The sequence below is a fragment of the Sceloporus occidentalis genome, unplaced genomic scaffold, assembly GCF_023333645.1.
Source record: "Sceloporus occidentalis isolate IW3139 unplaced genomic scaffold, rSceOcc1.0.p SCAF_4, whole genome shotgun sequence".
NCBI classification, from domain to species: domain Eukaryota; kingdom Metazoa; phylum Chordata; class Lepidosauria; order Squamata; family Phrynosomatidae; genus Sceloporus; species Sceloporus occidentalis.
Window position 1 is genome coordinate 11766356 of NW_028316984.1, and position 16689 is coordinate 11783044.

Below are 16689 nucleotides of genomic sequence, written 5' to 3' on the forward strand. Positions count from 1 at the left end.
ATTGTTTCCGACATTATTTTTACTTCTTGTTATTTTAGTATTTTGTTTGTTGTCATGTTTTGTTTGCATAATTCTGAATTTTTTTAAAGATGGTTGTCCAGACTCTATTTGAAGCTCTCAACTGATAGAGAGTCCACCACATCTGTAGATAACAGTTGGTGTTATATCAGTTGTGTGTCACTTTCTGTAAGCACATTTGTCTGCAACAGATGCATTTTATGAAGTCAGCACTTGGCTGGCCTACAAGTGTCTTGAAGGCATCATAGGACTTGGTGTAGTTTTTCTTGAGGTACAAGTGCCCTCTTTGGAACTAGGGCTTCCTTACAAATTAGGCTTCTCTGAATCTGGTAACAAACTGACCTGATCTATATTTCCCAGACTAATGTGAGGGCTGGAGTATAATTATTCATCAGAATTCAGACTTCTCTCAGTTTTGCAGCACAGTTTCTGGTTCATGGAATAAATCAAAATGTCTTAAATTGAGTGTTCTGAAGTAAAATAATTTAGGAATGCATGCTATGTGATAAAATACTATCAAAAGTACATCTGTAAATATGTACTGATGTACACATTTCATGCAATTCTTTTTAAAAACAGGACATTAAAATAACAACAAAATGGGACAGATTTATGCATGAAGTCATGCAAAAGTCACACAAACAGGAAACAGATCATCCAACCTTATCTGGAACTACATTATATTTTCCATAGAGATTCTTGAAATTGGTAGAGCAGTAATTTTTGGTACCTTTTCCTGGGTCAAACATCCATGAGGCTAGCTATGCATCAGTGACTTATTGTGCAAATAGCATGAATGAAACTAATGCAGTGGAACTTACTTTCAACAAATACTTTTAGAAAATACTAGGTTCAGGATGGAAAAATATCTAATACTTAGCAATGACTTGAGCTTTCAGCTGCTGAAGACCAGTTCTTACATGTTGTTCTTGGATGGTGAGTGACAATATGATTGTGTTTAAGTGGTTCTCCAGAAAAGCCAACGATATCAGCAGCAATGCATTGAGGCCAATTCTTTGATGTAGCTTATCAAAGCAAGATTGTATAAAATAGATGCACATATGTAAATAACTGCATGGTGATATATTTGAAAACCAACAAAAATTAAACATTCTCAAATTATCTTGACATGAATGTGACAGATTTAAGCACATGCTTATCATTTTTCATTATATTAAAAGATTCTAAAATAGCCAGTGCCCCGATTGTCTAATAAGGACTAAGTTGTCACACATGTTCCAGTTTTAAAAAAAGAAGTGTCAGGAGCATTATCACAAAAGAGATGCATAAAAACAGAAAATGGAATCAGATACACTAAATAACAGGATGCTAAAAGTCTAAGGAGATAATCACACCTGGGTTTACCATGGATTAAACGCTGGCAAAACGCTCTAGAAGCGCAAAGGTGTGATAGCTGGTTGTGCTTCTGAAGCATCACTGAAACGTTCCCTCTACTTACAAAGATAAATTCCAGAGACCCAGAGAAACAGCCATACCAGGAGACTGGAAATGCTGCTGGGGACCCAATCCCACCAATCCCACGTGTTACAGAGCCACTGGGATTGAAAGAGGGTCATCCTATGCCAACCTATCCTCAAGTTCTCCTAGTGAGGGGCTGTGTTTTACCTGTTGTGTTGCTGTATCTGTTTTGTACTGTGGCATCCTAGCAATGCCCAGGGATTTGGGATGCACTATAACCTCATAGGAGATTGTCATACAGGAGAGGAAAGCGTCCTTCTCCTGTGCTTAATTTGTATTATTAGCATGATCGGGGAGGGGGGGGGATTGTCAAAATTGCACTTATCCTGTTCTTCTACCATCTGTAAATAGTAATGGACCTGTCATTGGGTATTAATACATAATGATGGTTCCATTACTGTTTATAGACAGTAGATGAATGGGATAAGCGTGCGGGGGTATGATAATCTTCCCCCTGATCATGCTAATAACACAAATTAAACATGGGAGGAGGACACTTTCCTCCCATGTGATAATCTCCATAGTCTAAAATGGATGCAGTTAGGGAATAGCTAAATGTGATTCATTTTGTGTACTTGCATTGAAGCCATTCTGACACCTGCATACCATTCTGGAGTTTTAAAAGATTAGAATACTGTCCACTTTGTGCCAAAATTATAGATAAAAAGTATGAAGCAATTCTGTCCATCTATTTCCCTCTACGTCACAGTAGGTACACAATAGTTTCAGTCCAACCACAATCTGCAATAAAGCATCTGCAACCACCAACCCTGCAGTCAACGCTACAGGTTAAGTTTCCCTTATCTGAAATGCTTGAGACCAGAAATATTTTGGATTTTGGAGGGTTTCTCTCTCTCCAGATTTTGGAATATTTGCACATACTTAATGAGATAATAATACTTAATGATCTTGGCAGTCAGTCCCAAGTCTAGACATGGAATTTATTTATGTTTTGTATAGACCTTTTCCACGTAGCCTGAAGATAATTTTATACACAATTTTAAAAAATACTTTTGTGCATGAAACAAAGTTGTGTACACTGAATCATCAGAGAGCAAAAGTGTCACTATCTCTGCCACCCATGTGGACAATTTTGGAATATTTTGGATTTCAGAATTCTGGATAAGAGAGACTCAGCCTGTATTTGATTTAGAGTCAGTTCCTCAAAGATTCAGCCCCTCTTATTGTACATATCCACTTTTCATGTTCTCATGTCCTCATTTATTTACCCCACACATGACAATTCAGAGGCAAACATTCTTGAGTTCAGTGATGCTTATGCTAGGAAACTGGATGAGATATTGCAACCTTATGTGGCAAAATCATAAAGAAAAGGTTGTATTCTAAAGCTTCCCTTAAGCTGTGAATATATCTTAATTGATCCCAAGAATGTGTTTGAACTTACATTAAGGCTAAGTAGCAAATTGTGTGTTTAAAGAGGCAATTGTATGTTTTAAGAGTGGGGAAAATTGAGGGGTTCTGATCTGGAACAGGGCAATCCATCAGTTTCCTGCTATAAATTGTCCCTACTCCTGGCTGCTACTGGCTCCCAAAGATGTCCTTTATTGCAAAATAACATAAACAGCTTCAAAAGGGATAGAAGTATGGGAGATATTTGTAGTAGGAAACTTCTGAATAAAAATGGCAAATGTAAATGTTTAAAAAAGAGAGAGAGCATAAAGAGTGTAATATATAGTTTAGCCCTGTGACATCTGAGTTTTACTTCCACCATTGTAACTTGGCAGTATTTCAGCAAATCTGAATGGCCAGTGTGAACATTCACCTGTAAAATGTAAAATGAAGGAAAAAAATAGGAGGAAGAATGCATTCAAAACTTTGTTGGTTGTTACTTTTTGCATGACACCAAACAAAAAGCAAAGCAAAGCAAAGCGAAACCCTCCAATGGACATCCCAACTCCGTTAGGAAGATCGTTACAGTCACACACTCTAACAAAGTAGTTGGTTCATAATAATATATTTGTGGCTCAGAAGTCAAAAGTTTTCACTGTAGACAATCATAAAATCAGAAAGTTAGGATAATGAACTACAGACATTGGGCTAAATCCAGTGCTAATCCTACCTAGGATAGACTCACTGAAACGAATGAGACTTGTTAGTCAGCAATTAACTTTAGTCCTATAAATTTCAGTGAGTCTACTCTTGCAAATCTAGTAATGGGTTTGGCCCAATAACTGGAATATGCCTAATGGAAATGTTCAGGAAAGCAAACAGGGAAAGGAGGTCGCCTGGCATGCAAAGCAGCACTAGTTCTTGCTCAATATACTCTTGAGACTTCTCTCTACTGCTTCATCTAATTCTTCTTCCAACTCCTCCTTTTTGGACATGGCCAATTTAGACTGATAATCTTTTACTATTTGGTCTATGTAGGGTGCACTTTGAGTCCCATGTAGCATTAATGTCCACTCTTTGAGGACTCCCTTCTGAGGCAGGATGCCAACAAACCCAACTTCCAGAACCCAAGTACCTCTGGGGTCTTCTCCCCAAGAATGTGTTGTCATGAAAGGCCATTTGTCAAAGCCCACCTTGGAGTCATCATCTCTTGGTCGCCTACTCAGTAAAATGGATTTAGTTCCCATTGGTGATGTCATGTTGATATTCAAGTCTCCTCTTCTGGTAGAGTTCACAGTGATAACCGCCTGCACGTGTTCGAGGTAACGCACAAAGTTCTCCTTCCCCTCACAAGCGTCTGTGGTAAGAGTCAAAACCAACTTGCCACTTGAAGGTATTTTCCTGGGGTTTATGAATAAAACAATTCTGAATCAATGTTTTTCACAATACACATGCATTTATCAGAGTATACACATGAAGAGTTGAAATATCAATTCAGACAGTATTGTAACAACATTAATCAGACAATGATCAGTTAGGCTCCATACAGACAGGCAAAAATAAAGCTACTTCGGGTCACTTTGGAGGTATGCTGTTTAAATGATGCATGCGTACTAAAAGTCTAGAAGCTGCGCCAAAGCTGCACTCCAGTCCTTTGAAAACTGTTCTCAAAAATCGCCTCCTCTGGGACGGATTGGGAATGAAAGGGAAGGGAATGAAATGAGTGAGGGACTTCTGTGTGCAGTAAAATGCGTACCCCACTCGTTCCATTCCCTTCCCGGCTGTTCTCATCCCATGCCAGGAGTCCTGTGCAGTTCAAGTGTGTCTGTGGGGGTCCTCATGAAATGGTGGCATGAAGCACCCCCAGTGCTCAGGCTGTGAGCCACCAATGGGGGACTGATTCCTACCTTTCATTCACAGTTCTGTCCCCCAGTATCTCTGTAATAAATGAGAGAACTAGCACTTGGACTGGATGTAGGACTGGATACTGTAGTGGGACGACGTCAGAATGGAGGGTATGAACACACTACAAGCAGGGAACATAACTTTGTGGGATCAAGAATTGTGGTACTTGCCTTCTCCAGACTTAATTCATTTCTTATTTTACTTATTTCTGTTTCACTTTATAATTCATCAAATACTGTAAAACGGTGTATGAAGATCATTTAAAAACGAGTGTGTGACAGTAAAACCAATCAAACCAATCAAACACCAAAGAAGAAACACATTAAAATATGTCAAAAAAGTGCTATATTTTTATTTATTTATTTATTTATTTTAAATAGAGATGAAAAATGTTGGGACTCCTTGAGAAGGGAGTTCCAAAGATCGGAATCACTGGCTGGAATCCTACTGGGTTATCCCAAATGCATAAACAAGAGCCAGACATTCACTGACTGCTTTGTATTCATGATTCCTCATTCAGGGAACAATTGTGAATCACAAAAATCCTCCAATAGTCACTTATAGTTACCAGCTGATACAATCAGCTGGGGTCTGTTCCCTGTTGCTCAGGACTGTCTGTCATTTTCACACATCCACATCCATCCATGAACAATCTCTGCTGAAAGGGGGGATTGTGACAGGGAGCTTGTTTCTGCCTGTCACAATAATAAAAATAATAATAAAATTTATTTGTATCCTACCCCTCTGAGAACAATCGGGGCAGCTAACAAATTAAAAATATAAAACATATCAAATCCTTAGTACTCCACAACAGTGGAGATGGGTGGGAGTTGGGCTGGGATTCACTTTGCAGCTATGTCATCATTGTGGTTAAGTAGCAGCGTAATGCATAGAGGTTTTCAGCCAGTATTAAGTATACCCTCTCATATGCTTCTGTGAGTACACCTCAGATGTTGGCGGCCGAGGTGGTGTGGGGTGATGGACTAGAAGATATCTAGGCCATATCCATATTTTGTAAAATGTAAGTTCCCAGTTTCAGTGTGGATCTATAAAGATAACAGTGATAAAATGATCCTGAGGGTAGGAAAAGAAAGACAACAATCATTTTAATCCACATGTGGAATAAGACTGCTCTGGGTTGTTGCTGTTTGGGGATGAAAATGCTTTGCATTTTGCAGTGGTTTTAAGCAGCTTACAAAAATTAAAACAAAGACAGATAACAGCATTCAGATATAATGCAAAGAGTATAAAAAGATGTTGATAAAAAGTAACTAAACTACCAATAGAATGAAACCATTTTAAATAACTGGTTGTGATATTGTAAATGTAACTATGAGGTAGCTTCAGTGAATTAGGCAAAGCCATGGGTCTGCTGTCAGTCCTTTTGGTTACTTTTTGGCCTTTACACAAGATCATTTATCATAGTGGAAGAGCATAATGCTCTGCCTGCACACTTCCTTGTCCCTTCTGTCCCTGGAAGGCAGCTTCCATGTATTGAAGATATAATCATCATCATCATCATCATCATCATCATCATCATCATCATCATCATCATCATCCCGCTTAATCACTTGGAATCCAAGTGGATTACAATAAAAGAGGATACCGTTAAAATTCTAAAATCCCTATCCCTCCCCCCCAGTATAAAAACATAGTAATACTAAAGAGAGATTAAACCAGACAGATATTAAAACAGTAGTATAAAATCACAGTTGAAATCAATGGAAGATTTATAAAAAAGAAATGTATAGCAGGGATCAGATAGGATGGAAAAAGGGATGGAGAAAAGGGGAGAGAAGTGGAGGGAGGGGGAGGCATGAAAATAGAGGTGGACCTAGTCTGGAAAGGCCTGTCGGAAGAGATCCATCTTAATAGCCTTCTTAAAGGTTTCCAACGTGGTAATCTGACGGATTTCATCCGGCAGGTTGTTCCAGAGTCTTGGAGCAATTGTTGAAAAGGAGCGCTGGGTCACTGCCGAAAGTCTAGTCGTCTTTGGTTGAAGCAGATTCTTCCCAGCAGAATGAAGAGTGCGGGGAGGATGATATGGGAGAAGGTGTTCCTGCAAGAAGTCAGGACCCAAGCCATGTAGGGCTTTAAAGGTTAAAACCAACACTTTGTATCTTGCCCGGAAACTAACAGGCAGCCAGTGAAGGGATTTTAAAACTGGTGTAATGTGGGCAAATCTAGATGTGCCAGTAACAAGGAAGGCCATTTACTGGCTGAAGATGGGGGATTATGGAGGGATGGTATGAGGTCATTTAACAGGCAGCAGTCATTTAACATTGCCCTCCTAGATCTCCAGTAAGTTGTCAATGATCTTCTTATTGCAGCAGTCTTTTTCCACCCACAGCATTACACCTGAATGGCACTGCGACCCTTCCTGCCATCCCTTCCGGCCTGTGAAAGTCCACTGTAATGCACCCCGGCATGGTGTGTTCTTCAAGGAGGTAGTGAATACCTTCTTTGCAATATCCCTATAATATCATACATGGATGTAACCTGGGTTTCCTTATGTGCAGACCAGCAACAGGATTCTAGAATTTACCAGCAAACACAGCTAATAGCTGTGGGAGTTGAGTTGCGGTCCAATAAAGTATTTTTTTCCTATCTTCTCTCAGCCTTGGTTCAAGAAGTGGCTCTGGGAATGAAAAGAGACTCTCATTCTGACAAGCTCTTCTTTAAATAGCTCGTACATGCCGGCAATCACTGTGGGTCCATTAGATGAGCATGCACCTGCTAATCTGCTCATTTAGTTTGATTATCCTGTGCTTGCTCTGTTAATAAGGGTAGGTTGTAACTACTGGTCTTTTTCTCATTACATCTATATCGGTGTTATATTCTTTCATGGTCTATTCTTATTCCATTGCCAATGTTTGGTGGGAAAAGAATATATCATGCACGCCTGCCATGCAGAAAATGCCATCAGCAGGAACTTTTCATGGGATGTAAAATAAAGGTGCGGTACACATGGTGCTAAAACGCTGTGCTCGCGCGGTGCTCGCACCATGCTTGGGTTATGGGACCGAGCGGCAACTGCATGGTCCCTAACCCTAGCACATACTGGCGGTGCAATAATGGCAACGCCCCATGTACACAGGTGCCACCATTATAACATAATGGACACATAGCGTCCAAATGTCGGTCCTTGCCAATTACATCACGAATGTGACATTGGCACACTCACGACGTATCTGGTGCAGGGGAAAAAAACCCACTCTTTGTGGGTTCTTTTTCCTCCACAAGGAAGCCGAATGGTTTGGTGGCTGTGGCTTCCCTGCGGAGGAAAAAAAGCCGCTGCTGCTCCGGACTTACCAAGAGGTATGTACCGGGCCCAAGATACAGTTATCCATTTTTAATGTAACCCACAAGAAATCACACTTGAAAGTAGAAAGATTTTATAAGTCAGAAGCAGAGCTTGAAAAGGTTACCTTTTGGTATTATTATTATTAGCCCTTTACAATTGACTCAATCAAAAAAGCCATGGCCGTGAATCTACAAGCCTGAAAAAGGCTGTTGATGACAGGGTGACTTGGAGGTATCTCATGCATAAAGTCATCATATATTGAGATCGAATTAATGGCAGTTAACAACAACAACCCCCTTACAGATGAGATAAACCTGTTGTAAGGGGGTGAGTTCTGTGAGGAAGACAGAACACTATCACTATTTCCAAGAAAAAAACAGTTTAGCTGATTCATTCAAAATTGGCTGGTAGGGAAAAATGAGGAAAGAGGTGCACTTGGATGCACCTCCCTCCCAATTTCTGCCCCATGTAGCCAAAATGTGTAGGACAGGACCTGCTTGCTGGGTTCTGAAACCAGCAATACGTGGCTTGACAATCATTCCTCAAAGTATGTGGTTCCTCTCTGAACTGGATTTGTTAGTGATACATCTTCACCTATCCTCTGCATCTTTTCCAGTCAGGAAAGGGAAAGGGAAAAGTGAAGCTGAGAATCCTTGCTAATATTCCTTTACCTAACTAACTGCAAAAGGGGTTGGGTCAAATCTGGAACATCTGCAGTTCACATTAGGCCCAAGAGCTACAGGTTTCCTGCCTCTGCTATAGGCCTTACAAATGTACCTTATTTTGTTTTTCCCAAATAAAATATAATTGATGGATTTTATAAACATGACATCAAATAACAAATAACAATCAAGCTTTCATCAACAGCAAAAGCCTTTATGCCAGAGCTGTATATCATTTTCCTTTCCTATAAAGCACTTCCATTTTCTAAGATAACACTGAAAAGGTAAATTGCAGCTGTTAGAGGCATAAATTGTCCATCATTAGGTTAGTATCTCAAATAACTCAATTGAACTTTAGCTGTTGCCATCAATTAGTACTAATTGATTTGTTTGCTGACTCGTTTTGTCTACCCGCATGAGAATAATCAGAAAATAATTTGTCTACCTAGCCTTTAATTGGAGACTTGGAGAACACAAAAACAAACAAATGTATTACCATGGTACAGCAGTAAAACCGGCTATACAAGAGGTTTTTGAAGTATTCTAGCATCTCTGCTACACAGCAGAACAAGTCAATTAAAAATCTAATGAAACCCAGTGTCCATATTTGTTTTGCTTCATTTAGCAGGAATTGTGTGATGTGGACTATGGACCACAGTCAAACAATCATGGGGCCCAGTCCAGGAATAGTTATGGACAAAGAGATGGGTAGAGGACCTAGTCCTGTTTCTGAACTATGTTTAACTGTCTCAAAACACAAATTTCACCGCGTCATATGGGCAGAGTATCATAGGGGCGGTACAGACTGGTGTTTAAATGCCACCCCTTTTGCTGCACAGCATTATCGCAGCACCCAAACAGAGCGGTAATGCTGCACAGCAAAAAAGGAGCCACCTAGAAGGTTGCAGCCCTTACGATGCCATTTTCTTGCTGAGACGTGTGGGCACTCAGATGCCCCTGTTGACACAAAAGCCCTGAGCCCGCCCTCCTCAAATATGATGAAAATCCTCCTCCTATGGGAATAACAATGGGAGTAAAAATCTGAAAGTAAAAATGCGAGGGATGCATTGGGGTATGCAGCCCTCCAAAGTCACCAGATAGGCAATGTGGCCTCCTAACCACCAACTGTTGGCTCCCTTTACTGTAAACAGAAAAAGGCCCCTGATCTTCTTAGTTCCATCCACATTACAAAAATGTTCAGGCAGAGCTTATGGGCAGGGGTGGTGGTTGGGGAATGAAACATCTGTAGTACAGGGAGTGGAGAGAGGGATTCAGAGCATGCTTTAGTCCGGATGATGTCGCTGGAACACAAAAGTCTTCCAAATTTCAGAACAAGGTTTTGGGGAAATGAGCTGCTATCTGATTTTTTTTTCTTTCTAAAATGCCCCCCCCCCCCCATTTCAGTTATAGACTGGAATTGTATTATAGGTCAAGAAGCTTCTTCCTTATAATACAGCACAGAGCTTTCTTTAGGAAAGATACATCTTGAAGATTTGTGTCCCACTTCCCTGCCCTGAAAGATTAAGTTTCTAAAACTTCTGTCTAACACACCACCATGAGCTCAATGGAAGAAAGGCAACCAAGAAATAAATGCTTGAATCCCATATAGATGATGGTAAAAGGTTCTATTTGATCCAGTTTCAATAATATTGTTTATTGAAATCAATGTTCTAAGTAATTCCAATACCCTTCTGTAGGTTGCAAGGTAGTGAAGCACAGCTAAATCCAACTGATTGTAATGACACTCCTTAACTTTCACCTGAGAACATAATGTTAGTTTTCACTTACTGGGCCTCTTGTATTGATCCACCGACACAGTGAAACCTCTCTGGAACAGTCTTCCAGTCTTTAGCCATTGTAACCATTGCCCCAGCATCAAGGACACCATAGCCAAACAAGTGGTTGAATTCTAGGCCAACACCATTTCTTCGCCACTGGTGAACTTCATCATGAAGCTGGTTCCTTTTGGAGGTAAGCACTGTCAAATGTTGCATGTCTCTCCATGTCAGATCCCCACTGTAAGAAAGCAACACAGTGAGAGCTGGCCACCCCAAAGGCTTTGGGAAAGACTATTAACTATTAAATATAGCCAAAAATTTCAGTCGGTAATAACACTACATGCTTATTAAATGAAAAGTTTGTTATAAAGATGTGAGGAAACTTTTCAGTTAATTAGAACTCTTAATCACATCTGCCTCCAAATAAGTGCTGACTGGATAAATAAAGTATGAAAAGCCATTATGTCTGCATTTCAGCATGTCTTGCTGCAACCACTACTATTACTATTTTTAGTTCTTGTTGCTATTGCTGCTATTATTATTATTATTATTATTATTATTATTATTATGCACCAAATATGGCCTGTGTAACACCTAGAGATTGAATGAAATGTCTTTGGATTCAGTAGTCTCAACAAGAGTTGCATTTTGGCACCTCTCAAGAGGTTGTCACAAGAAAATGTGTACATCACCTCAAGCAGCTGCACATTTGCAAAGCTTGCAAGGCTTTTCTGTATAAACAATGCACACAATTTAAAATAAAAATAGCCATATATATTTCTCATCACATATTTACATGTTTGACAATGGGGAAAGTTGTATAAATTAGAAAGACTGGACAAATAAAGGTATATTTTAAGAAAAATGTATTAAAATCTGTGCACATATTTCAATGTAGGAAGGAAGCAAAAGTCTTGCAACCAATAAAACAAGGAAGAAAACACAGGTGGGCCTCGGTGAGATTTGGTGAAATGCAACATGGTTAATACTGAGAGATTTCCGTATCTTTCACAGTATCTGTGCTCTTCTGTTGTGAGACTTTAAACCTGCACACTTGGTTTTCTTCATTTCAGCCAGCAAATTCCTTTTCCTTCCCTACATCTTTTTGTTGTGATCAGTTTGTGTTTCCAAAAATGTTTTGCTTGGAAAAGAAGTTTAAAAAGTAGCTCACTTTTTGTGGCCTTTTGGTTGATCCTAATAAAACTATTGGCAAACCTAAATATTCTAAATGCACCAGATCCCCTCTGATTTTGCTGAATGGCTTTGGCTAGCTCTGAATGTGTATACTTCAGTAAAATAAATAACCTATTGAAGAATAAGCAGTTTAATGTACAGCTTTACTTAGATAACAAGAATTTTGGATTTCAGTTTATACAAGCTTAAGAAGGTTGCTCACAGCCCTAAATAGGAGTTATTTAAGCTCTTAATAATATAATTGATGGCTGTTTTCACCCACTTTGCCTCCAGCGCCAGTGCAAACACTCCCGCAGCCTCTGGTGCAGCTGCAGATGTTCCCGAGTGGCGTAATGTACAGTTGCCATATAAATCTGTTGTAGCCTGCAACAGAGGAGAGGGAGAGAGAGAGAGAGGGAAATAAGAGAAAACAGCCCAGTTCTCCTCGAAGTTAAAGAGACAGAGAAAAATGATGTGACAAAATATCATCTGTTGCTCCCTACCCCAAGGGGGTTACTTTCATGTTCTTGAGTTCCTTTTAGTTACAGAACAACAGGGAGTTAAAAGTTAATACAGTGGTACCCCGGGATATGAATTGACCGCGTTACGAAATTTCTGGGGTACGAAAAAGTTAGATTTAAAAAAACTGTTCCGGGTAACGAAAGATTTTTCGGGTTACGAAATTAATTTCGGCGCGTTTCGGCGCGAAATTCAAATCGGAAGCGCGGCTAGCGGCTTTCCAGTGGCTTTCCAGCGCCTTTTCGGGTTGCGAAATGTATCGGGTTACGAACGGCGCCGCGGAACGAATTAATTTCGTAACCCGAGGTAGCACTGTATTATTTTTTAAAAAATAGAAAAAAATACTAACTTCTTTCAGCACAGTCAGCTCTCTGCATCCACAGATTTTTTTTTTAATCCATGGATTCAACCATCCATGGCTTTAAATGTTCAAAAATAATGTAAATTCCAAAAGCAAACCTTGTTTTTGCCATTTTATATACGAGACACCATTTGACTATGCCATTATATTTAATGGGACTTGAGACCTCCATTTGAGTACATCCCATTTTTTAAAAAAATTCTTCTGTTGTAAACAATAAAATGCAATAGTATAACTGTTACTCACCACACCAGCTTCAGGATTTCTCTTCCTTCCATTGCTAAAAGTAGAGGCTAAGGTTGACGAACAGCTTTCATCATACAAAGCTGTCCGGCCATCATTAATAGCTGAATTGATGGAAATGGTCCACATGCTTGATGCGTAGCCATCACAGTTACAGTCATCGTAGCTTCCTCCATCTCCTGAGGCCCACACATAGATGCTTCCCTTGCCACCACGACCCTGCAGAATAGGGAGGATGCATTTTGTCAGGTTCAGGCTTTATAGACAGGCCTATTTGACACTGTATAGTGTGTTGAGAAGCTGATGACATGGAGAAACATGGATGAATGCACTGCAAAATAAAGTGACAAATTTATTGAATTCTGCACATTCTACTTTGTTGCTGGATGGCCATCTGTAGGTATATTTTGATTGTGAGTTCCTGCATGGCAGGGGGTTGGACAGGATGGCTCTTATGGTCTCTTCCAACTCTATGATTGTATGACATTTAGGGCAAAATTAATCACTTTCGCGGCCTATTGTGCTCAGACTTTTATGTCTTTATTTTCTTTGCAGTGAAAATATTTTCTTTATTTTCAGAGAGTACAGAAAAACACATTGAAAAGCAGAAAACAGACAAGCTCCATGTGTTCTGAGATGGTCAACTGTTTATTCAGTATTTTTAAAATGTCCAATGTATTTTGGCCTCAATGAGAAAAGGCCTTCTTCAGGGGTTAGAAACAAACACAAAATCCACATTTATTGTAAGTATGAAAAAGACAGGAGAACACTAAGTTAACTATAACCCATAAAAATTGAGAGATATACATGTGTCATATTATATATGACAAAAAATCACTGGAGTTGTGACCACTCTCCAAAACACAAGAGTGTTTTGAGACCAAAACGTATTGGCCATCACAGAGCATGTGGAGCTTGTCTCCGCACTATTTTCTGTTTTTATTTTTTCTGTACCACAGAGATTCTTCCAGCAGTAAATATGTTACAGACAACTGACTATTGGAACAGAACTGGTATTTTTTCATAGTGGATGCAAGTCACTTAATAGATCACATTATTATCTGGCAGCAAGGTACAATTTGGAAAGTTGCTCAAAGGAGTCCTTGTTTTGCTGAAAAGACTGGGTACAACTGATCCAAATTTAATACAGGGACAATTTACTTTCAGTGCTAATGGTAGGTATGGTAAGTAAAACCTATGCCGCAAGCTTGGCAGGAGAGAGAGAGAGAGAGCTCCCCTAAGCAAACCCAGCTCCCAGTCTGATCACCAGCTATTATTAGAATCCATTAATTTAATGTCTAGTTAATATTTAATGTTATAGTTACAAAGCATGTGTGCTTTCACTACTTAGGTGCATTTTGTGCTACAGGCCAATGCCTTGCTGCATTCTGGTCTTTTTTTTTTAAAGGTAACTAAAAGTATTTAATATAGAAATATATTGGCTACTCTTGAGATACTTTAACATGCCCTTGTAAAGTAACACTGAAAAATACCTAGAAAACATTATTCATTATTAGGGATGAAAAGAATATTGAAAAATATTCAAAAATAATTACTCCTTTACCCTGCATTTTTCAAATGGCAGGAGAATCTGAGTGCTGGAACAGACAGGCAGGAAAAAAGTAGCTCAATCCAGCTTTTCCAAAAGGAGGTCAAAACCTGGCTAACTGCACAGCCCCACACCCAAGGCAGGCTGAATATCCACAGGCTGACTGCACATCGCAGCATAAAGCTGCATCACTAGGTAATATTTTTTTGGTTGTCTCCCCACCATGCATGCACACTGTCACACAGACACACCACCTGCAACCTCCAGGTACTACCCACATCTGCCCAGCCAGTACAGGGGCATCAGTGTGTGAGTGATATATTGGCAAAGCACAATCATGGAGGCCCCCGTACATGACTCCCTCACCCCCTTCACCCCATGCCCCCCAATGGACTGTCTAGTTTGTAAATGTTGTAATTACATCCACTGGTGTTGTCACACTTTATTTATTTATTTATTTATTTATTTATTTATTTATTGCTGCCGCCCTGCACTGGTGTCAGGCTGTTCATCTACAGGTGCAAAGATGTGCATTTTCCAAGCGATGGCCTGTTACAGACAGCCAAAATAAAGCTTCTTCGAGTCACAGTGGAGGTATGGTGTTTCAATGATGCATACGTCCTAAGAGTCCAGAAACCACACCAAAGCCACGCTCCAGTCCTTAGGGCTGGAGCGTGGCTTTGGTGCGACTTCTGGACTCTTAGGACGCATGCATCATTGAAACACCATACCTCCACTGTGACTCGAAGAAGCTTTATTTTGGCTGTCTGTAACAGGCCTAAGTGAGAGTATCTCAGCTTCTTTTTGCTCCACTTTTTAGCTCCAGAGCGTGGCTTCATTTTACTTTCCACCCACTTTGGAGGCATGCATCATATAATCCACTTTATTTTGCCCATCTGTTTCACCCTCTAGACAGGCTAGAATCTTTTGGGACTTCTGTGATTGATTGATTGCTTGATTGATTGATTGATTGCATGAAAACCAAGCAGCATTTTCAGCACAAAACAATAATAATTTTGCACCAAATATAATATTTCATTGCAAAATGTCTACACATAAATTTATGTGCAGGAAAGTTTTTTGTGTGTGAAGAAAATGGAATTTTCTGTGCAAAAAGTACTTTCCCCCACAATATAAGTCTCACAACACAAGTCTTCAAAACCTATGCAGGTAAAATCATAGAATCACATAATATTAGAGTTGAAAGGGGCCACAGGGGCCATCTAGTTCAACACTCTGACATACAGGAATACAAAACTAAACTATTTCTGAAACATGCCTATCACCCTCTGTTTAAGGACCTCTAAAGAAGGAGAAGCCATCATCCCCTGCCCAGAGGCAGTCTATTTCACTGTTGAAGAACTTTTCCAGTAATGAAGTGGTTTTTTTTTGGGGGGGGGGGGGGTAATGTTTCAGGTTGAATAGTTCCTTAAAATAAATCCATTATGTACCCATTATGCATAGGTTAGGCATTGTGTTATTTAAATCCAGTTATTTACCATCAACAGGCTACAATACTGTATTTGCTGCCTAAATTCAGAAGGGCCAATATTATGCTCAGTTAAGGAGTTTGGGCAATAGTGGCACAACTGTAGACAAAGAGCTTTATCACGCTAGGAAGAAAACAGGAGTTAAATGCGACATAAGTTAAATTCGAATTTAAACAGAACTTGCAAATTTGGAAATTTTACCACAGTTATTGCTGCTAAAATGAAATAACACGAAGTTAAGCCGCAGTTAAAGTGGAGGAAACCAGCAGCTTTTTAAATTCAGTTTGTTCCGAAAGTAAAAAGTTACTGGTTTCCTCTGCTTTAACTGCAGATTAACTTTGCGTTATTTCCCATTAACTGTGATGTCATGTGATAAACTTTAGGCATTTCCTAGTTATATCATGTTTAACTCCCATTTTCCCATGGGATCTCACTAATGTGATAAACTCATTAGGTCCAGAACAGATTATGTGGAAGGAGGAACCAGAGGCTGCTCCATCACGATCAGGCTGGGATCTTGGCAGCTGTGCAGCTTGCACCGAAAGCAGGATGCTGCTGCAGTCCCAAACAGGCGCTGCCAGGAGTTGGATTTAATCTGCTCCTTTGTGATCCGGAAAAAAAGACCGGATCACAGCACAGGAGTGGCAGTGAGAACAATTGTAGCCCAAACGCATATCCAAGCACAATAACAAAACAGGCATTTTCAACAATGATAATTAAGGTAAAAATCCTAACATGGAAGAGAAACATCACAATATAAACACCAGGTTAGAATTATAAACTCTTAAGAGCACAATAAACTTCAGTAGAAGGACAACACTAGCCTTGAGGGCCTAATCTACATGACCTAAGATTTGG

General features: G+C 39.7%; 1 protein-coding gene across 1 annotated transcript in view; it reads right to left on the reverse strand.

Moving 5' to 3' along the window:
* Positions 1-1869: 1869 nt before the first annotated feature.
* LOC149313510 (neuroendocrine convertase 2-like) overlaps positions 1870-16689 on the reverse strand; it is a 142940-nt gene continuing 128120 nt past the window's right edge. Inside the window, exons 9-12 of the mRNA XM_089519225.1 lie at positions 12796-13011; positions 11953-12053; positions 10507-10734; positions 1870-4248 (exon numbers count right to left, since the gene is read on the reverse strand). Coding sequence (XP_089375351.1) covers positions 3762-4248; positions 10507-10734; positions 11953-12053; positions 12796-13011 — 1032 coding nt within the window. The 3' untranslated portion in view covers positions 1870-3761. The remainder of the gene's footprint in view (positions 4249-10506; positions 10735-11952; positions 12054-12795; positions 13012-16689) is intronic.